The sequence below is a fragment of the Mustelus asterias genome, chromosome 7 (assembly GCF_964213995.1).
Source record: "Mustelus asterias chromosome 7, sMusAst1.hap1.1, whole genome shotgun sequence".
NCBI lineage: Eukaryota > Metazoa > Chordata > Chondrichthyes > Carcharhiniformes > Triakidae > Mustelus > Mustelus asterias.
In genome coordinates, this window is record NC_135807.1 from 59,913,504 (window position 1) to 59,935,985 (window position 22,482).

Below are 22,482 nucleotides of genomic sequence, written 5' to 3' on the forward strand. Positions count from 1 at the left end.
TTTACAAGGATGTTGCCTGGATTGGGGGGCATGCCTTATGAGGATAGGTTGAGGGAGCTTGGTCTCTTCTCCCTGGAGAGACGAAGGATGAGAGGTGACCTGATAGAGGTTTACAAGATGTTGAGAGGTCTGGATAGGGTAGACTCTCAGAGGCTATTTCCAAGGGCTGAAATGGTTGCTACGAGAGGACACAGGTTTAAGGTGCTGGGGGGTAGGTACAGAGGAGATGTCAGGGGTAAGTTTTTCACTCAGAGGGTGGTGGGTGAGTGGAATCGGCTGACGTCGGTGGTGGTGGAGGCAAACTCGTTGGGGTCTTTTAAGAGACTTCTGGATGAGTACATGGGATTTAATGGGATTGAGGGCTATAGATAGGCCTAGAGGTAGGGATGTGATCGGCGCAACTTGTGGGCCGAAGGGCCTGTTTGTGCTGTGGCTTTCTATGTTCTATGTTCTAGAAAGAAGTCAGTCATATAGTTCTTTGGTTAGTAATGAAAACATCTAAAAGGCTGCTATGTCAGATGCTTTTATCTCAGATGAGAGAATCAATTATTGATAGAATTAGATAAGTGCAGGAATGCTCAGAACATTTAATCATTTTGGGACAGTCATTTCATTTGATGTAGAGTTCCATCACATTTTGCTGACTTTGTGGGAGAAAAATAGGTCTTGGCTTAACAAATAAAAATGCAACCTTAAATGAACCAATGTTACAGAATCAGATTTTCTCATTATAACCGCTGCCTCTGGACTCGCTGCCCCTCTACCGGTCCCACTCAATCACTCATCAGCTCGCTACCTTCCTCCTCCCTGACCCTCTTAGTCACCATGGATTGTGTTTGCTGACTCTCCCTCCTGCTAATCTTCTCTCTCTCATTGTCCCTTACTCTCGTTGACCCTCACTCTCACCAAATCTCCTTTTTGCTACCTCTGCCTGCTTGCCGCTTCCTTCTCTCGAGTGAGGGCTTACAAGATAAATGGCGAGAGGCAGGAAGAGTAGCTTTGAGTTGCGCAGCTGCAAACGTAAACCACAACCCAGAGAGGCAGCAAGAGGGAGGATTGGCAGGGCAGATGGTCAGCAGTGACTGGGAGGGTGAGCAAGAGGGGAAGTCAGTCACAAATGGAAGTGTAGGCAGCGACTGGGAGGTTGAGTGAGAGGGGTGGTTGCCAGAAACTAAGAAGGTTGGTGGAAATAGGGTCAGTGGCAACTGGACAGGTGTGCAAGAGGGATTGGTGCAGAGTGCAAAGGTTGGCAGTGACTGGGAGGGTCGGGAGCAGGAGAGGCTACTTCAAAATGGTGTCAATCAGGTCATGTGACTCTTGAACCCAGTGAAACAACATTAGGACTAAACTCCCGACGCTAACTACAAATCCAGGCCCTATTAACTGGTCTTAAAATGGAAGACTTAAAAAAGGGCAACTTAAAATGGGAACTTACTGTGTATCATAATGCTTCTGGATTGTGTTCAAATGCAAATATAAGTGCAGTACTAATCGCAGTGCTAACCAGTATTAGAACTGTTATTTATATTTGGGTACCAGAAGCAACATGCAGAAGTGGCTCATTGCTCAGGTCTGTAGAAGTCAAGTAAAAATGTAACCAATAATTTCAAAACCCCTACATGGTGTTTCTTTGAGACTGAGGAGAACAAACATGAGAGACATTTCCCTTTAGAGAAGGAAATAAAACATTCTTTGGATTAAAAATGCTTCCACTTAATGACAATATTCTACTTAAAGGATGGGCCGGCATTAGTGCAACAACCAGTATTGTTAAAAGAAAAACCAAACAGAAAGGTTTGAATTAAGACAAAACTGATGAAAACCTTTGCAGATAAAGCAGAGTAAAACTGTTATAGTTAATCACTAAAACAGTAATCATGTTCTTGAGGAAAAATAAACGTGATGAAGAAAAAAGCACAGAATTTTGTGGCTCAAAGTTTCTTCCTTTAATTTTTATGCAATGAATAGGCACTGAAGCAGCAACAGAAGAGGAGGATCGGTGTTTCTATGATGATGAACAAGGCAATTCCTTGTGTCGTGCTGACACCAATAAAAGTATCAGAAGAGCACTCAGAGTCATTGGCTGGTAAGTAGCAATTCTGAATAAATCTATTATCATACAATTGATTTTTCTATGGAAGAAGCTCATTGAATAAGGTTGAGTTGAGATGACAACCTGAAAATATCTGTCAATAATGGCATCCCAATCAAAATGCCAACCATTTGAGCTTTCCTGATAGCTGTGTCACCAGAGGCGCCATCATAGCGGGAGTTGACTGCTCAGTCCACATTGGACAGAATGGTTTTCATGCCTTATGCAAAGTCTTGACAGAATTGGAACTGCAATCTTCTGTGCTGTGACATTGTACACAAGTTCACTGATGGACTGTCCAATGGTATCAATCACTAATACCTTGACAGGATGTGACTAGTCCATCTAGTGATATTCTCATCTTCAAATAAAAAACCCATAATATTGTATTACCAATTCTTGTTGCATGATTGGTATGTTTACGTTGAAGACAATAATGTAACATGGTGGCAGCATAGTTTAGAAGATTTGACTGAGCAGAATATAGGCCTTAACCCTTTCACATCCAGCAGAGGAACAAGTTTGCTGGAAGTGAAACAACTGTACAGAACTCACTCTGTAGAAGTGATTCTGCAGCTTTGTCGGAATCCAACACACCATACCTTTGTTCTGGGATCATGCCTCGCTCCAGGCGGCAGGCACCAGGTCCCAGTAAGATTGATTGAATTTGGGAGAGCTTAGGCGGTATAACTCTACATGCTGTGTAATTTAAGCAGGAACAGAAATTAAGTATCTGACTCTGAAAAGTATAACTTTAAGCTGAATTCACAGACCGGAGAGAGAGACCCCATTACTTATTGTCCATACAGGGGGTCAGTGGATGATCAAATACAAAAGGCTGGCTGGGAAGAAGAATCCATCCGGTAACAGCTCCGAGCAGCCAAAAGAAGTCTGTAAAAAAAGCTTTTTTCACTGTTCAATTCTACTTTTGAAGTCTGCAGTACAAATTAGCACCTAAATCACTGGGAAGCCCTTACTGTTAACCAGGAATAAACCAGAAAGATCTCAATAGTGTCACCATTGCAGTCAAGCAGCTGTGACCAGCTAACGTACTGCAACTTAGAACTAAATTAACTTTAGAAGAGCTGTCAGAACAGCCATCAACAGTTCCAGAAGTATTAACAATCCTGCAAAAAGCTAAATGATGGCCATAACATTTCCAACATCAAATTGGAAGGCAGCAGACCTCCTGTCTGAGTTTACTTTGTTCCAACAATGTGTTAAACTGTGTTTCCTGGACCTCAATATTTCAGAACCAAATAAACAAGCCATTACTATTACAAATCTCATGATGCGTACATGAGGGGGGTGGGGGCATGCTGGAAGGAGATTGGCATGGGAGGTTGGAGGGGAGAGTTGGGGAGGTTGGAGTGGGAATTGGAGGAATGGAGGGGCGTTGGGGGCGGTTGGAGGAATTGTTGAGGGAAGTTAGAGAGAGTTGGGGGAGAGTTAGCTAAGGAGTTGAATTGCTTAGTGAATGTAGTGATTTGTTTGTAGCTACTTTCCTAACATCATTTGATTGCTCTGTGATTAATTATCCTGACAGAATCAGCATTGGTCCTTTAAATTTCATCATTGTTACTGTTACCCTGCTTGCTCCACGCGGGTGCCATGAAAAAAAGCCAAAACCTACATTTGTACGGTCCCTTTCACTATGTCTTAAATCACTGTACAGTCAATTAAGTACTTTTGAGTTGTATTCACTGGTATAACGTAAGTCATGTTATCAAATGACAGAGCAGGCTCGAGGGGCCGAATGGCATCCTCCTGCTCCTAATGCATATGTTCGTATGTTGTTCTTGGATGGATGAGATGAACTGGGCTAGGTGGCCTTTGTATCCATAGTTATGTGAACAGTGGGTGGAATGATAACTGGAGTTTTGTTTATTTTGTTGCTAATGAAAAGGGGCTTTGTGGAGTGGGATTACCAGGGCAGAAGTATATATTGGGCTCACAGTGAATCAGTAATCTGCTTTACACTGCACATGATTCACAAGAGTCGTTCCCGTTCACTTCATTCTTGTCCTTTTGTCTATTTACCTATTATGCCGCTCTATATTGGTATGTTTGAGTTTTTTTGACTCATGGAAATATCATGTTGCTTAGTAGATACTGAAAATATATTGTAGTGAGAAGCAGCAATAAGCAGAGTTTGCAGATGTGCTGATCAAGAAAACACAGAAACAATTGTGAATGATTCAATCTTTGCCCTCTGACATCTTAAAAGTTGTGTTGCACAGAGACACCTGGGAGTGCCAATGCTTCTCACTGACAGTGGAGGTTTATGCTGTGCAATCATTCCACTTTGTTGCTCAGGAATCATTTGATCTTCCTGCCCTGTGAGGTTACTGATCAGTAGAATTCAATTACATCCCTTATATGAAATAATTTTACTGAATAATATCATGCATCCAGGAAGAAGAAACCCACCTTCTAGTTCTGCAGAATGGAAAAGATCTTGTACAGTTTATCTGGGTTGAATCTTTCTCCAAATATGAATTTACTGTCACCATGTCCATCTGATGCAATGTGCAGAACATGTTAGTGTAGGTTGAGACAATCACTCGAATCAGTATTATTGCCTACAGAGTTATAAATAACTAATGTGATATTTTCCTGTCAAATTAACAGTACTGAAATTTGTACTTTCTGGTTTGTTTAATAGTTGCAGTGGGATCACCTGTAGGGCACTCACAAACTAATACTGCATTAGATGGTTATTACATTTAATATAATGCTGCATATAAAATACATTGATATTTGCAACCCAATGCCAACAATGGGTGTCATTATTTTACCAGGATCTTTCTGTGATTGTTGAATCTTAAAAGGGGAAAGAATATCATGCATGATTGAAGTGAGATATATTAAATTGCTGGCAGAATGGGGGTGGGCGGGGGGGAATAAGAGACCTGGAAATATGAGAAGTATGGGGGCACATAATTTCTCTCCCTAGCCCTGCTGGAGTGCCCTGGCATGGTGAGGAGTTCCTGAATGGAACCTCTTCAACCTCAGCTCCAGGAGGCACTGTGGTCACTTGTCAGAGAGGGTGAAGAGTGGCTGCTCACCCTCTGAGCACCCTGAGAGGAATTGCAACAAGAGGCATCACTCCTCCTCCCTCTCAGTACAAAATGGCACCTCCCTGACTACCTGAGGAGGAGGTGCAGCTGAAGGAAGATCCAGGCACCTTATGGGCCTCTTGTCTGGCTAGAGCCCATGACCAGAGGGTGGGATGCTAATCCAACTGCATATCAGTAGCCACTGACTGCTCTTCTGACCCTGGCTCTCCATGACCACATCCACACTCCAACTGGTATGTCATTTCAACTATGAAGGAAGTATGAGACTGAAAGCTTGGGCCCAGATCTATCTAGGCCTCATGGTGTATCTGCTGCATGTTTCATTCTCCCACCTGCCAAACCTTCCCCTCAGTGAAAGCCTTTCCTTACTGCTTTGTGAGATCCGCATTGATCTAGCCCTACCATTGAACTTATCCTGGTGGTGCAGAGTAAGTCATTGACCCTCTTCCTGCATTGGACCCAGGTGGGCCTGCGGATCCCATGGCTGCTAACCTCTGCTACAATTGCCATCCTGGCTTCTTGGTTAGGCAGGAGGGTCTCCTGGAAGGGAAGAGCACCCCTTGCTCTTCCTGGGAATCTGGAGGGAGATATGAGGTCACACATTGTCTGCTCTGAGCCAAGTGCTGACTGATTCTGGAGTTGAAGATGGAGATCCTGGAGTTCTGTGTCAGAGATAAAGTCTGGGTCTGGAGGCTATGGTGGATTCTGGGGTTCTGTGTCAGAGAATCTGAATCTGGAGGCTATGGTGATTATTCTGTGACAGAAAGAGTCTGGTCTGTGATGATGGTCCTGGGGTTCTGTGACAGACTCTGCAAAGCCAGTACTGTTGGTTTGGTACAGGCTCCAAGTTTGCTTAAACTTGGAGCCTGGACTTTCAACCCATCAGCTGACGGCAGATTCAGCAACTTCCTGTCCATCCCATGTAACGTAACTTGCTGGGCCCCAGTCCTTCACCGTGTTTATTGGCCAGTTGCTGCATAATCACAGTCAGTCAGCTGTTCCTACTGTTCTACCCACTTCTGAGTCTGCCATCCTGACCGACACAGGATGACTAAATTAAGTTTGAAAGGGTACAAAGACAAGCAACAACAATTATTTATCTTGCTGCAATGTTGAGCAATTTTGATTTACAAGGTGTGCAAACTGATGTTTTCAGGGGAATTGACTGGATTGATCCAGGTACATTGTTCACCATGGTGATGGATTTGCCTATCAATGAATAGGAGTTAAATTCAGAAAGTTAGGAGCAAGAAAAGTCAGGTGAAAACTTTTGATCTGAAAGGTAATAGAGTTGTGAAGAAGACTGTATACATGATTGAAGAGGCAATTAATTGCACCACTGGAGAGGGAAGTGATTGAGGCAGCGGTGAAAAAGCAGGTAGGGAAGCTGATGTATGAAAAAGATCGGGTTTGACAGCCGTTTGCCCTTCTACCATTCCTAAAAAATTTTTACATTTTTAAAATATATTTTGTATGATGCTTTTGATACCACATTAACAACACAATGAACTTTGTGTTTTGGGATATTGTAAATTGATTTTGACTCTACAACTGTCAAGTTTTATGAACAAATAAAGGATTATTAGAGTAACCTTTATTTATTTAAATTTATTCTGATTTTAATTACTGTCTCGATTTCTCTCAATTGAGAGTATTATTCCATTCATCCACAATGCCCTGCTTCCAGAATGTTCTCCACTGGCTGACGAAGCCATTGAGGAATACAGTGAAAGTAGGAAGGAACTAAAACATGGAATTAGGAGGGCTAAAGGGGGCCATGAAGTGCCTTTCACCAACAGGATCAAGGAGAATCCCAAGGCTTTTTATGCATATATTAGTAACAAGAGAAAGAATAGGTCCACTCAAGGACAATGGAGGGAAATGATCCGTGGAGCCGCAGGAAGTGGGTGAGATCCTTACTGAGTACTTTGTATCGGTATTCACTGTGGGGAAGGACATGACGGATGTTGAGGTCAGGGATAGGTGTGTGAACTCTCTAGAGAATGTCAATATATCGAAAGAGGAAGTGTTGAGTACCCTAAATTGCATTAAGGTAGACAAGTCCCTGGGGCTGGATGGGATCTATCCCAAGTTACTGTGAGAGACAAGGGGAGAAATAGCTGGGGCCTTAACATAGATCTTCACATCCTCTTTGACCACAGGCAAGGTTCCAGAAGATTGGAGAATAGCCAATGTTGTTCCCTTGTTTAAGAAGGGAAGCAGGTGTAATCCAGCAAATTATAGGCCGGTGAGCCTGACATCAGTGGTGGGGAAGCTTTTGGAGAAGATACTGAGGGGCAGGATATATGGACACTTAGAAGAAAATTGATTAGTTAGTGACAGGCAGCATGGTTTTGTATGGGGAAGATCATATATCACCAACTTGATTGAGTTTTTTAAAGGGATGACAATGATAGTTGATGAGCAAAGAGCTGTGTATGTAGTTTATATGGATTTTAGTAAGGCATTTGGCAAGGTCCCACTGTACAAAAGCTAAAATCACATGGGATTCGGGCTGGGCTGGCTAGATGGATACAGAACTGGCTTGGTTATGGAATAGTAAGAGTTTTAACAACACCAGGTTAAAGTCCAACAGGTTTATTTGGTAGCAAATGCCATTAGCTTTTGGAACCCTGCTCCTTCGTCAGATGGAGTGGATATCCACTCCATCTGACGAAGGAGCAAGGCTCCGAAAGCTAATGGCATTTGCTACCAAATAAACCTGTTGGACTTTAACCTGGTGTTGTTAAAACTCTTACTGTGTTTACCCCAGTCCAACTCCGGCATCTCCACATCTTGGTTATGGAAGACAGAGAGTAGCAGTGGAAGGGTGTGTTCAGAATGAAGATCCATAGCTAGTGGTGTTCTGCAGGGATCAGTGCTGGGACTTCTGTTTGTAGTATATATAAATGATCAGGAGAAAAATGTGGGAGGTCTGATTAGTAAGTTTGAGGATGACGCAAAGATTGGTGGAGTTGCTGATACTGCCGGGGACTGTCAGAGGATATAACAGAATATAAACAGATTGGAGACTTGGGCATAGAAATGACTGATAGAGTTTAATCCAGACAAATGCGAGGTGATGCATTTTGGAGGATCAAATTTAGGTGTGAACAATACTGTAAATGACAGAACTCTCAGGAACATTAACATACAGTTCCCTAAAAATGGAAACACAGGTGGCCAAGGTGATTAAGAAGGCACATGGCATGCTTGCCTTCATCAGCCAGGGCATTGAGTACAGGAGTTGGGAAATCATGTTGCAGCTATATAAAACCTTGGTTAGGCCACATTTGGCATATTGTAGCAGTTCTGGTCATCGCACTACCAGAAGGACGTGGAAGCTTTGGAGAGAGCAAAGAAGGTTCACTAGGATGTTGCCCGGTCTCGAGGGTGTTGGCTATGAGGAGAGGTTGAATAAACTCGGATTGTTTTCACTGAAAAGACGGAGGCTGAGGGGAGAGCTAACCGAGGTCTACAAAATAATGAGAGGCGTAAACAGGGTGGATAGTCAGAGGCTCTTTCCAAGGGTGGAAGTGTCAATTACAAGGGGGCACAGGTTCAAGGTGAGAGGGGGAAAGTTTAAGGGAGATGTGCGGGGGAAGTTTTTCTCACAGAGAGTGGTGGGTGCCTGGAACTTGCTGCCAGAGGATGTGGTGGAAGCAGCAAATTAGCAACATTTAAGAGGCATCTGGATGGGTACATGAATAGTAAGGGAATAGAGGGATAAGGACCGAGTAAAGACAGAAGAATTTTTTAAAAGTTTAGCTTGGGGAACATGACCAGCACAGACTTGGAGGGCAGAAGGGCCTGTTCCTGTGCTATACTTTTATTTGTTCATTGTTCTCTTTATTCTTTGTTCACTGCCACTTCCAACTTGTTACCGCCCTTTTTATTATCAAAAGACTCCTTAAGACCCTGCTTTATGATCATACTTTTACAATCCTTCAACCCTCATTTTTCATTCCAAGAATGTCTACTCTTTGTCCACTGTTTAGAGGGTTTAGAGGTTGCTATGCATATGAGGAACATTTCAAGTGTACAAATGATTATGCCGGATTCTTAACATGTACAGAAGGGAATGCAAGGTGACTTGCTTTATTGACAATGATCCATATTCATGCTACTCTTGTTCAGCCTTGGTTCAATGATAGCTGTCTCACCTATGAATCCACTGTCATCAAAATTATGCCTGGCCCACAAGTAACATGAAGAACAAACTTTGTATTGATTTTGTGAAGGTAATTTATTTACAAATTGAGAACATGCTCCATGCACCCATTAGTACAGACAAAGGAAGCAGGTTTAATGAGTGGTAATTTTTAATGGAATGCAGTCAATTAAGGGTAAAGTCTGTATAATAGAGTGGGGTTTCCCAAACCTTTCGAGACACTGAACCCCGTGACCTCCCAAGTGCATCAGGGAATCCCAAGCATTCCCATAACATCAGTGTTCTTTTTTTGCCATAAAATAGATGTGAACACAGAAATCAAATGTAAACAAGTCTTTCCTAGCGATATCTATGTGTATATTAGGAATTGGCACACAGTCACAAATATATTCACCCTCACATTAACCCCAACCCAAGCCCCTCTCCCATGCCCCTCAACATTAACCCCTGGAAGTAGTATCCACTTTGGGAGTGGGTAATCCGTTAATAATTTAAAAGTTTGCATATTAAAAAATACTTCATTCTTATCTTTAGACATTGTTAATGGGAGGAATAATGCTGGAAAGCGGATTCTCATATTGGACATGTGCACCTCTGTCCCTCACACACAAACGTATACACACACACCTCACTTCCTCACACATTCACCTCATTCCCTCACATAAACACTCATGTCTTTCTCTCACATTCACACATACACCTCTCACACACACTTAGCCCCTCTCTCTCACACACAACCTGAATGTTTCCAATAACTTAACCTAGCTGCATGATGCATTCTCACTTGCTAACAACCAGGATGGTTCAATGGTTGGCCAATGGGTGTTCCTTTACCATTAGCTCTCAGGTATTATTTGCTCCCATTTGTCCTTGTTCTACTGCAAGTGCTTCACTTTCAGTCTGCTTTCAAGTGACTTTGCAAGCAAAAGGATGTTTGAAAAATGCTTGCTGTAGGAGGTAAATAAAAATTGATTTTCCCAAAAATTATTCCATACATACATTATTGATAAAAATTTCAGGCATAGTACTTTAATCTGGAATGCACTGACTGAACATGTGATGGAAGCAGATTCAATAGTAATTTTCAAAAGGGAGTAGGATAAACATTTGATAAGGAAACATGCAGGCTATACCAAACAAGCTTGGCAGTGAGACTAATTGCATAGCTCTTTCAATGGTCTGCATTGTGCTGCATGATTCTATGAAACATTTTTGTAGGCCCTCTACACACCATACTTCCTCCCTACATTACTTTCCTTCTTTAAAAGATCTTCTGAAAGCCTTCCTCTTTTGGCCATCTGATCAATGACATACTTCACTTTAAAATGTCATGTGCTGTGCCTTGAGATGTCTCATTATGTTAAAGGCACTATACAAGTTATTATGTCTCTGAACTATTAATGAAATTATTGCTGAAGCACTCTAGATTACAACATGCAGTTAATCAGAAAATTGCAGGCAGAAGGATTGTCTAATCTCCACAATGCCCACTGAAGGCACAAACCAGTCGGCCTTTTGGAATATTAATCAGATTTTGCTTTGTTAATCAATTGAATGATTCATTCACTTTTCTATGGCACCACAGCAAACACAGTATTTTTATTTACAGTATTTGTCATGCTGATTTATCTTAAGGTTCTGAGCGCAATTTATTCCACTTGCGTACTGGGTTAAATTGCTACAACAGAAAAAGATTTCATGCAATGATGTTCATACAATTTGTGATGGAATGAATATTGTATGTACAGTTGCTCCTTAGCCAGAGTCTTGTCATGACTGATTCATTTTATCATAATCGTACAGAAGGTTTAAGATGGACCTAAAATCTTTGAGGATGGGTGATGGTGGTTATGGACTATAACCTTATATCCACAAATGCTTTCCGAAGCATGTCAGCCAGTAGCATAATAGCCGTCAGTGCACTGAAGATGTACTTCAGATGCCTGCATTGAACCACGAGAGCATTACTGTGCAATTCTCAAATGGTGTGGCAGATTTTTGTGACATCCTGTGCATCGCATAATATTATTACTTACTGGATTGCAGTATGCTTTTTAAAAAGACAGTCTAAAATTTAGACACAAATGGCTTCAAAGTTTGATAGGTATGATATTATTCATTATCCTCTCGACAATAAAATGGCCATTATTGTTGTTACATTTAGACATTCCACATAAATTTAGCATTAATGACCATTCCTTTATGAAGACCTCATTTTCTCAACAATGCAGAGCATGGGGTGAATTTCCTTGCCACTTTTGAGACAGATAAACAGGGCAAGAAAATTTTTGTGACAGCAAAGTCAAGCATGAGCTGTTTCCGCCTGTTGTCCACCATTAAATAGCTTCCCCCGAGATACCTTGTGCTTTTTAGCTCTGTCTGCAATCTAAATGCCATTCCTCGGTCCCTGAGTTCCAAGTGGCCATATGTTACTGAATGGCAATGAAGGGGAACGATGTTGCAGCTCCAAGTTTCCTGCTTTTACATCTGTAATGCACTCACTATAGCTTAGACTGAGTCTTAGGGCGGCACAGTGGCACAGTGGTTAGCACTGTTGCTTCACGGTGCCAGGGACCCGGATTCAATTCCGGCCTCGGGTCACTGTCTGTGTGGTGTTTGTACATTCTCCCCGTGTCTGCGTGAGTTTCCTCTGGGTGCTCGGTTTACTCCCATGGTCCAAAAATGTGCAGGTTTGGTTGATTGGCCACGATAAATTGCCCCTTAGTGTCAGGAGGATTAGGAGGGTAAATATGTGGGGTTATGGGGATTGTTGTCAGTGCAGGCTTGTTGGGCCAAATAGCTTCCTTCTGCTCTGTAGATTCTATGATATTACATGGTGCCTGATGCGCGTCTGGTAAATAGACAAAGCTGATGTTGCCAGGAACAGAAGGCTTTTATTCACTAAAAAAGGAACGATGTGGAACAGACAATAAACAGACAATACTGAGCATGTGGACCTCCTGACTGAAGGCCGGAGGGGGAGGGCTGCAGCCTTTATACCCTGAGGGCGGAGCCTCCAGTTAAGGGTGCAGCTGAATTAAAGGTGTCAGGGAGTGTCTCATATATGAACAGTAGTGGCAACAATATATACAGCTCAACCGTGCCGAAGGCACGACAGTGGTTTACCACAGTGCCACATTAGCTAAGACAGGTGAAATGAAGAGATTCTGGGCCTAAATAATCTTAAGGATTTGACTCGGGTTGCTGCAGCTTGGAAATATATATTCTGGTAATATTCTGTCATTCCAACAAATGAAATCTGGACTTGCTGTGCAGTCCCTCTGTCAAGGTCAGATAACCAGCAGTTTTTTTTTTGCCCATGCTCACCAATCTGCACAGATAGCTTCTAAGAATTAGATATGGCATTCGCTATGGGTACACCCTTATCATGAGCAGGAACAGTACAGGATTGAGAAATACTGTTATTCAGTATTGTTATAATATTCATAAAGAAGTAGGAACTAATTTTTATGGGGATTTACATCCAGGGTGCCACATTTACTGCTGCGCCGCTGTCAAGTGCTGAGCATCAATGTATCAGTCCATCAGCCATATATAGAGCAGCAAGAAATACACTCCGTGAAGCTCCAGCATTTTAAATAGTGATTATTTCTAACTTATGGAAACCGGAAGACACAACATGATGGCAGTAGTGGTCTGTGAGCAAAGAAAGCACAAACATTTAAAACATATTTAATGCTGAATTAGATTGAAAAATCAACCCAATTAGTGCAGAGAGAGAGAAAAACTGAGGGAACCATACAAAAATGAAATGCCCACCACAGCAATAAACAAACATAGATCCAGCCCATGGTGGATTGGGAGGCTGATGATGTTGAAGAGATATTTGAGAAGTTTTAGCTAAAATGAGGACTCAAATTCAGTACATTTCTAAAAGACGCTAGTTAAGAGGAAAGGGCAGCACATTCAGTTGTGAGGAGGAAAGGATTATATTTGTTTAATAGCTGGGAGCTGAGCGACGACAAGTGCAAAAACCCAGACAAAATTTTGAAAAATTCAGCACCCGTCCCCAGCCAAAGTCAGATCATCAGATCTACCAACTTCAAGGCCTGAGACAGGAATCAGGGGAGCCTGCTGATAAGTTCATAATAAGCTTGAAAAATGCAATCAGAAGATGTAAATTAAGGCTGTGAGATCAGCTCGTTTGGGGCTTTGCACATCCTGAAGTACAAAGCAAATTGATCCAGTTTTAGTTTCGCTTTTGCTTTGAGCAGAGCACACACACACTGCTCTGATGTCTTCAAGTTTTATACTTATGTATAATGGTTCTCATGTGCCTAGTCTTAATAAATTAACCCACGTCATGTTTACCAAAACCCTTATGAGTGATTGGTGACTTGTGTCTTGTAGAGTAAATAAGCCCAAGGTATTATATTATTAGAACACAATATATTTGAGTTCACAGCCAGAAGGAAATGTCCCACATTATTTTTCCCCTGTGTGCATAAATATTTTGCTGTTGAATCAATTTCAAAATGAGATGATGTCTGAAACCATTGAGACGTTTTATTTTTTAAAAATTACAGCTGCATGTGAGAAAGGACAGACTTCAATGGATGCAGCAAAATGTAGTTATTGATGTGACATATGCCATCTACAAGGAGCTTTATTGACGGGATGGTAACAGATAGAGATAACCAGCGACTGCCCTATTAAGTTTCCACCTAAACGCAGCACGTTGATCTGGTGAGCTCCACATTCCAAAGGTGCATCTTGAACGAGAAGTCTGTCACAAATAAACAGCAGTCAGTTTTCTGTGGATGGTCTCATGAACAGTAAATGAATGTATTTCCTGATTTTGGACATTTATTTTGAATGAATATGTTGACGAGAGGATTTTTCAAAATACCGGCATTAATTTCCTTTGTGCTGGAATAAGGCCCGAATAAATTTGGAAGATTTATCTGAAATGGAACCCTCGAAGTTTAATATAATGTTAGTACAAAGTGGAAAGATCATATTTCGTTACACATTCCATGTCACCTGGGTCACGAGGGACTGCCACTTGGTAAAAGCGGGTCGCCAGAAAAAAGGTTTGAAAGACACTACATTAGATATTACTTTGTACCTAAAACACATATAACTTGTGCTGCTAATATGTTCTATGAGAACAAGTTGTATGTGTTGTGGTTACAAAGTAATATCTAATAGGCTGCCTGTCTGTTCTGTGAGGACATTATTGAGGATATATTAGGGGATGCAGTTCATTAAAGAAATAATGCTCCGTCACCTACTGCATAAGGACCCGTAGCTCCAATCATCTCCTTACACTGTTCTCTCAGTAGCTATGAAGATCACAGAAGGTGCATTCATAATGTGGCCAAACAATTAATTATCAACCTGTAAATACTCTCAATATGCCAATAGCAAGTGGCTTGAGCGGAACAGTTTCCCAGTCAGCCAGAACCATGAGGTAGCTGCAGCACCTTATTGAAATTCTAGTAACAACACTGAAAGCATTTGTTTTGTTTTTAAGAAGCAAAAATATAGAACTACATTTTGCTATTTTCTAACACTTTGGCCAGAATATTATGGTCGTTCAGGCCGGCGGGATTTTCCCATCCTGCTGCAGTGAATGGAGATTTGGCTGGACGCCAAATTCTCCGACTTCACCACAGCAGGAGCATGGCATGAACAGCTGGAAGATCGCACCCATTGTCTTTACTATTCTGAAAAGTTATTTGATTGTGATTACTTCACATATCACTTAACCATGTGTCGCTTCGGAGAAACGATGGTACAAGCACCAATTTATTGTAAATATGGCCCATTACTTGTTAATAAATGTGTTCACAGACTACATGTTAAAGGTTTGGCGCACAAAAAGATAAACAATTTTACCAAGTATTGTTCTCACAGCAGAGTGAGTAATCTGAATCTACAGTCTGACAATTGTCACAAGCAAAGAAAATGTTTGGTATTACCCTGTGTATGCCACGTTATTGTAGCAAAATCAGATACCCTTAGTGCATCTATCCGACATTTCCTGAATCCTATTTGTCCCTGCAGTATTGTTCTAGCAAAAACAAATTAATTAAGGTCACTGGAAAGACAAAGCAAAGCTTTGTTAGCAAGTACAGTCTATTGCAACACAGCACCCAACGATTTATTATTTGTCGGATCTTAATTTTCTGGAGAATTGGTGTGATATATGTGTCCCTTTTGGCTCACCATAGAGCCCTGCTGTAGTAATATACGCAAGGAAATTATGCAATGTGATGTAGAAGCAGCAGGTATGAGAGAGAACACACCACAATAAAGTTACATTCGTTTATTGAGTGTTCCTAAATGTCATTCTCCAAATACACAACAAATCTGGCGACAAGGATGGGATAACAGAGGTGCACTTGCTAAACCACTCAGAAGAAGCAGTTTAAGCAAATAAAAGTTAGAGAAAGAGAAACTTTTCACAAGTTGACTAGTGTGGACATGAGTAAAAAATAATCTGAAAACAGATTCCAGAGCTGGCTGTAGCAAATTACAGACTGACGCTCAAATTAATACCTTGTGTAAATAAGAAAACCGAGGTAGCTACTGGAAAGGTGGTTGCAAAATTTGCCTATGGGAAACCTGCATGAGTGCAAATGGCAGGGGTTTACAACATCATTGGAGCTTTTGATGAAAATGTGAAGCAGTGGAGCTCTCATATTGACCATTTTGATTATTCTGCACTGGTGAACAAAATAGATGACTTACAGTTAGCTTGTGATGCACCTCTTGATGGTGGAAGAGTGGTGGTTTTCCACATCATGCCAATGGGTGAAGAAAGATCCATTGTTTTTGTTTCTCAAACCTTAAGCAATGCTGAGAGCAGTTATGCCCAGATTGAACAGAGAGGGAGCGCTGGGGATCATCTTTGGCACCAAGAAATTCCATCAGTTTATGTATGGGAGAAAATTTACATTACTGATGGACCATCGCCCACTCACCACCATTTTTGGATCACACATGGGAATTCTGTCACTCATTGCAAAGATAGGCATTGCTCCTGTCTACACATATTTACACCATTAAATACCACCATTCTAGTTTACAATGTTATGCAGATGGATTATCAAGACCTCCACTACCTGTCAGTTCTTCAGACTGCTCAAAGGGGAATGTTTTCTACTTTAAGCTCATATACAACACACCAGTTACCTCCATGCAAATGAGAAAATACACTCGGAATGACTCCGTGCTGTCAGAACTGATAGACGAAGTTTTACAAGGAAAGACTTCAGGACTAACACCTAGCCTGAAAGCCAACTACTCCAGCAGAATGAAGCTGTCAGTTCAATCAGAGTGTCGTTTGTGGGCTCAGAGTGACTGTACACCACCATTGAGAAAGGGGGTGTTAGAGAAGCTACATGAAGACCACTGTGGAGTTGTTCGCATGAAGGAATTAGCAAGAAGTTATTTCCCATGGCCTGGACTTAATGCTCAGATCGAAGAAAAAGCTAGAACATGTTCTTCCTGTGCAAAGGTAAGAAACCTGCCACCCTTAGCACCCCTGCATCAGTGGGGAATGGCCTGAAGAGGCTTAGCAATGTGTGCATATGGATTTTTCTGGATTTTTCAAAGGACACATGTTTTTAGTAACTGTCGATGCTTATACAAATGGCCAGAGGTTGCTGTAATAACATCTACCTTATCTGAGAAGACTATTGCGAAACTGGGAGAAGTGTTTAGTAGTTTTGGATTTGCAGAACAGCTGGGTGAGCGACAACGGACCTCAATTTATCTTATAGCAATTTGAGAACTTTCTACAAGAAAATGGCATTCAACACACTACATCTGCTCCATATCACCCTGCCACTAATGGATCAGCAGAACACTTTTTCCATACTATAAAACATGCTTTGAACACAACCAACGAACAAGTTTCACTTATCCAGTGCCTTAACAAATTCTTATTGGTCTATCAGAACGCCACACAGGCCACGACCAAGATCTCCCCTGCATTACTCTTGATGAAAACATGTTTTGCATTTGATCTTCTAAAACCTCATAAAATCCAAGAAGATTGTGCGACAACAACAACAAGCATAAGTGGAATGGCATGAACGTAGGGCAAAGCAGAGTTTTTCACCAGGAACAAGGAGTCTTAGCTTGAAATGTTGGTGTTGTTCCGCATCACAAACCAACCGTACAACCAACTGAGCTAACCCCAGCCTATTAACTGTTGTTCAGGTTGAACTTGTTTTGGGAACGTTCAAATTAAGGGGGGAGGAAATGTTATCTATTTGTCCTGTTTGGCTCACCACGGAGCCCTGTTGTAGTAATATGTGCAAGGAAGTAATGTAATGCAATATAGAGCAGCAGGTATGAGAGAGAACACGCCACAATAAAATCACGTCTGTTTATCAAGTGTTCCTGAGTTCCTAAACTTTAAAACTGAGTGTCAGTCTCCAAATAAAAACAACTGGGAAATAGAATTAATTTACTGTTCCATTTGAATAAACACTCAAATTAGTGTGGTCATAACTATCTGCTTTTATTTCTCAACCTGCCACAATATTCCATCAAAGAAAGGCAAAGTAATGCGAGAATAAACATACAATTGTAATTACTTCCAATGGGCTTACTCCCAGCAAGAGGCCATCTAGTGTTCAGAAAACAGTATGACCATATCATACATATTACTTCCCATCGGATATTCTGTTTTTCAATTGATCCTTTTGTTGGTGATTGTGTATGAGCTTAGCCCCAAATATAAGGTTTGTAAGTGATGGATGGATTGATCTAAATAGCTCAATCATGTGTGGCTGCAAACCTTCAAATGATACTCGGGCTGACTCACAAACAGAAAGAAAAAGTGTTTTGACAAAGAAAATGGAGACAAATTATGTGGACCGACAAAAGAGGTCACAAGATAGTGGACAGGCTTTGGGGAGTCAGAAGGTGAGTTATTCACCGCAGGAATCCTAGCCTCTAATAATGTGCTGGCAATAGGCAGTCACATCCTGATGAGTTTAATAGTTGTCTGTTGACTTAAACTAGTCCATCTTCATTTATTTCAATAAATTCCCAAACTATCTTGCAATTAACTAAGAGCAAGAGCTGGGATGTTAAAGGCAGATGAGTGAAACATTGTTATTGTTGTAGTGTATCAAACAACACTCAACACGGAGATGTTAAAGGTCCAAACAAGACAAAGACTTTCGCCGGAATTCTACCGCCCCATCCGCCATGGAATCAGAGCGGGCGAGGGGCGGACAATGGAAATGTCTGTTGACCTCGGGCAGGAATTTCTGGTCTCGCTCAAGTGAGGCCATAAAATTCCACCTTTTTTAAAATTTCAAAATTCCACCCTTTATTCCACCAGTATGTATACGGGGAATACAGCTTGAGAGAGACTGTTCAATGAACAAAGTTTGCTGTGCACATTTATACACTTTACAATTGCGCTTGTTGCTCTGGTATCCAGTTGTCACATGACCACAAACAATACTAGAAAATTACAGAATCGACGTCTCAGCAGAAGTCTCTGGTTGAAATAAACACTTTCTTTGTAAAGCTAATCAAGCTCCTGTACTATAGTGACCCATTTCATGTCAATGCAAACAGGTTCCCATTTGCAGCAATTATTTCTCTGTTACTCTAAACAAGTTTAGACTTTACCTACATTATCATAGTTGTGTAGCTAAACTACTCTCTGGGTCTTAGCAGAGTTTGGATTAATTTTTTAAATCTTTGAAATCCTCAGTCTTGTATCAACCTTAGACTAAGCTCCCAGCCTGCTATGCACTGTATACCCTTCCACATATCTGCCTAATTGTCTAACTAATTTTTGTACTTATGTACCCCTACAATGTATGTACTCCCAAGATGCCTGTGCAAAAAGCAGCCTTGTGGAGTCCATCGACCATAAATAAATAAATTGTTACAGTCTGCCCCCCCTTTATAGTTTCCTTAAAAATGTGTTACTTCAGTTTTGTTTGCACTTCAGTTCCACCCTCTTGATCCAAGGGCATCCAGTGCAAAGTTTTTTAAGTCTATTTATTCGTGTCACAAGTAGGCTTATGTTAGCACTGCAATGAAGTTACTGTGAAGGGGGCAGGGAGGGAGGAAGGCCTCTTCATGAACCTGCTCCTGGGCCTGGCCAAACTTGCCATAAACAAGTACAGGAAGCTGGCAATCAAGGGGGCCATCTGGCCCTATTTGCTGCCTCACACTGCCAGGTAGCTAGGTTTGATTCCAGGCTTGGGTCACTGTCTGTGCAGAGTTTGTATGTTCTTCCTGTGTGTGTGTGGGTTTCCTCTGGGTGCCCCGGTTTCCTCCCACACTGAAAGACGTGCTCGTTAGGTAGATTGGCCATGCTAAATTCTCCCTCCGTGTACCCAAACAGGCGCCAGGGTGTGGCGACTTGGGGATTTTCATAGTAATTTTATTGCAATGTTAATGTAAGCCTACTTGTGACTCTAATGAATAAAAAAAATATTGTCTGTCCCTTAATGTAACTATATTCGCAGCCAGGTGTTCCTGGAGTGAGAGATTACCCGCTGTCTGCCAGCACCAAAGAGGTCTTCCATGTCCAGTGGGCACCATGGGGACTGGATGTTTTATTGACCCATGCATTTTGGTAGATTGAACCAAGCAGGACTTACTCAGTTAATGGTAGGGCATTGGGGAGAATTACAGAACAAAGAGATCTAGGGGTACATGTTCATAGCTCCTTGAAAGTGGAGTCATAGGTGGACAGAGTGGTGAAGAAGGCATTCGGCATGCTTGGTTTCATCGGTCAGAACATTGAATACAGGAGTTGGAATGTCTTGTTGAAGTTGTACAAGACTTTGGTAAGGCCACACTTGGAATATGCATGCAATTCTGGTCACCTTATTATAGAAAGGATATTATTAAACTAGAAAGAGTGCAGAAAAGATTTACTAGGATGCTACCGGGACTTGATGGTTTGAGTTATAAGGAGAGGCTGGATAGACTGGGATTTTTTTCTCTGGAGCGTAGGAGGCTGAGGGGTGATCTTATAGAGGTCTATAAAATAATGAGGGGTACAGATCAGCTAGACAGTCAATATCTTTTCCCAAAGGTAGGGGAGTCTAAAACTAGAGGGTATAGGTTTAAGGTGAGAGGGGAGAGATACAAAAGTGTCCAGGGGGGCAATTTTTTCACACAGAGGGTGGTGAGTGTCTGGAACAAGCTGCCAGAGGTAGTAGTAGAGGCGGGTACAATTTTGTCTTTTAAAAAGCATTTAGATAGTTACATGGGTACGATGGGTATAGAGGGATATGGGCCAAATGCGGGCAATTGGGATTAGCTTCGGGGTTTTTTTCTAAAAAAAAGGGCGGCATGGACAAGTTGGGCCGAAGGGCCTGTTTCCATGCTGTAAACCTCTATGACTCTAATCATATTTTGATTTAATGTTTAAATTTCCTTTGCCATTTGCCTATGTTTGATGCCACAACCCTTTAAGGGGCTGCCCCTTTAACTTGTCCTTCAGTTTGTTTAATTGACTTAACCCAAAATAGTACAATATATAACACGGAATCCATTTTGTATATTTTTCAGGACCTGAATCAAACAATATTGGTGAGTTGAATGGTTGTAATAAAGAATTAAGAGAAGGTGCAAGATCCTCACCAAGTCCCATTAAAGTACCAGATCAACATCTGAAAAGATTGAAAAGATCCAGCTCAGGTATGCTTCACAGAGGACTTCAGGCCGTAGCAAGTTTATTAACTGTTGCTTTGACTTGTCAGTTACAAGACATAAAGCAAAAATTTAAACCATCCTTTTATTAAAAAGCAATGGGACAAATGTTGCCGTAAGCAACATTCATTCATCTTACATTTGTCTGTAGATTTTCTGAGGGCTGTTGCATGGCAATTTGTTGCAACCAAACAACTAAAGAATGCAACACCCTCGACAGGGAAAATGGGACTTGTATTAACAGGGTAACTAGCTTTTGTGATGATAGTAGTACAATTGAAATATATATATATATTTAATGTTTAAGGGGAATGTTTAAAAAATCACATTTATTCTCCAGAACTGGGGATCATAGTCTAAGAAAAAGGGATAAGCCATTCAGGACTGAGATGAGAAAAAACTTCTTCATTCAGAGAGTTGTGAGCCTGTGGAATTCTCTACCACAGAAAGCTGTTGGGGCCAGTTCATTAGATATGTTCAAGAGGGAGCTGAACATGGTCCTTGTGGCTAAAGAGGTCAAGGGGTATGGAGAGAAAGCAGAGTGAGATACTGAAAGTACATGATCAGCCATGATCATATTGAATGGTGGTACAGGCTCGAAGGGCCGAATGGCCTACTCCTGCACCTATTTTCTATGTTTCTACAGGTAGTCAGTATGTCTGGTAGGAATGCAATTCAGATTTTGAGAGAGCAGGATAATTACTCATTTCAGCCTTGTAAGTGGTTATGTTAAGTAGAGCTAGTGGACTTTTGTTTACTGAAGTTCCCTGGGAGTTCTGATTAGAGTGATTGACAGGGTCATATGATGATGTGGTCATTGTGCAGTCCTCTGTCTGTAGCAGAGAGAAAAAAGATCTTTTTCAGAAAGCAGTTAGTTGCAGCTGAAGTTGAAAGGAGTTTTCAAGCTTCTGGACCTCTATTCTCTCTCTGAAAGCTCCAAGACTATTAACAAATGTTAAAACAAGTATGCCTGGATTTGCTAACTGTATTTATTTTAAAGTAGGTTTGATCGATGCGTGAATGTAGCTTTTTTGAAACTGGAACAGTCATGAGCTAGAAAATAAAGTTTCTTCCTTTCATTTTTAAATATTGTTCAACTGGTTAAGCTGATTCATTTGTTAGAGCAATATTTAAACTGTGTTACTAAATAAAGTTTGTTTCACGATAAAAGATTCCTACTTTGTCAGTGGATTCAACCCTGGAGAGAAATATCCTCTACTCACATTTATGTCAATAAGAAATTGTTGAAATCTAGTCTGGCTTCCTAATGGAACTTGGGGTTCTGATCTGGGACCCTAACGCTGTGTAACTCCTTAACCAACCTAATTGAAAAATCGATAATGATCAGCACAGTCTGAACCAAGAAATGTAGATAGAATACTGAATTCAGTATCAAATCAGGTATGGAATGTGAAATAAAGAGAAGGAAAGAAAGATTGGATTAAACAAGGGTAATACAAGTGGCAGGA

The 22,482-nt window shown here is 41.3% G+C and overlaps 1 protein-coding gene across 1 annotated transcript in view; it reads left to right on the plus strand.

Annotated features, from left to right (window-relative positions):
• The window catches only part of LOC144495476 (putative Polycomb group protein ASXL3), a 196,500-nt gene that overhangs the window by 86,885 nt on the left and 87,133 nt on the right, over positions 1–22,482 (plus strand). Inside the window, exons 6-7 of the mRNA XM_078215493.1 lie at positions 1,969–2,086; positions 20,873–21,001. Coding sequence (XP_078071619.1) covers positions 1,969–2,086; positions 20,873–21,001 — 247 coding nt within the window. The remainder of the gene's footprint in view (positions 1–1,968; positions 2,087–20,872; positions 21,002–22,482) is intronic.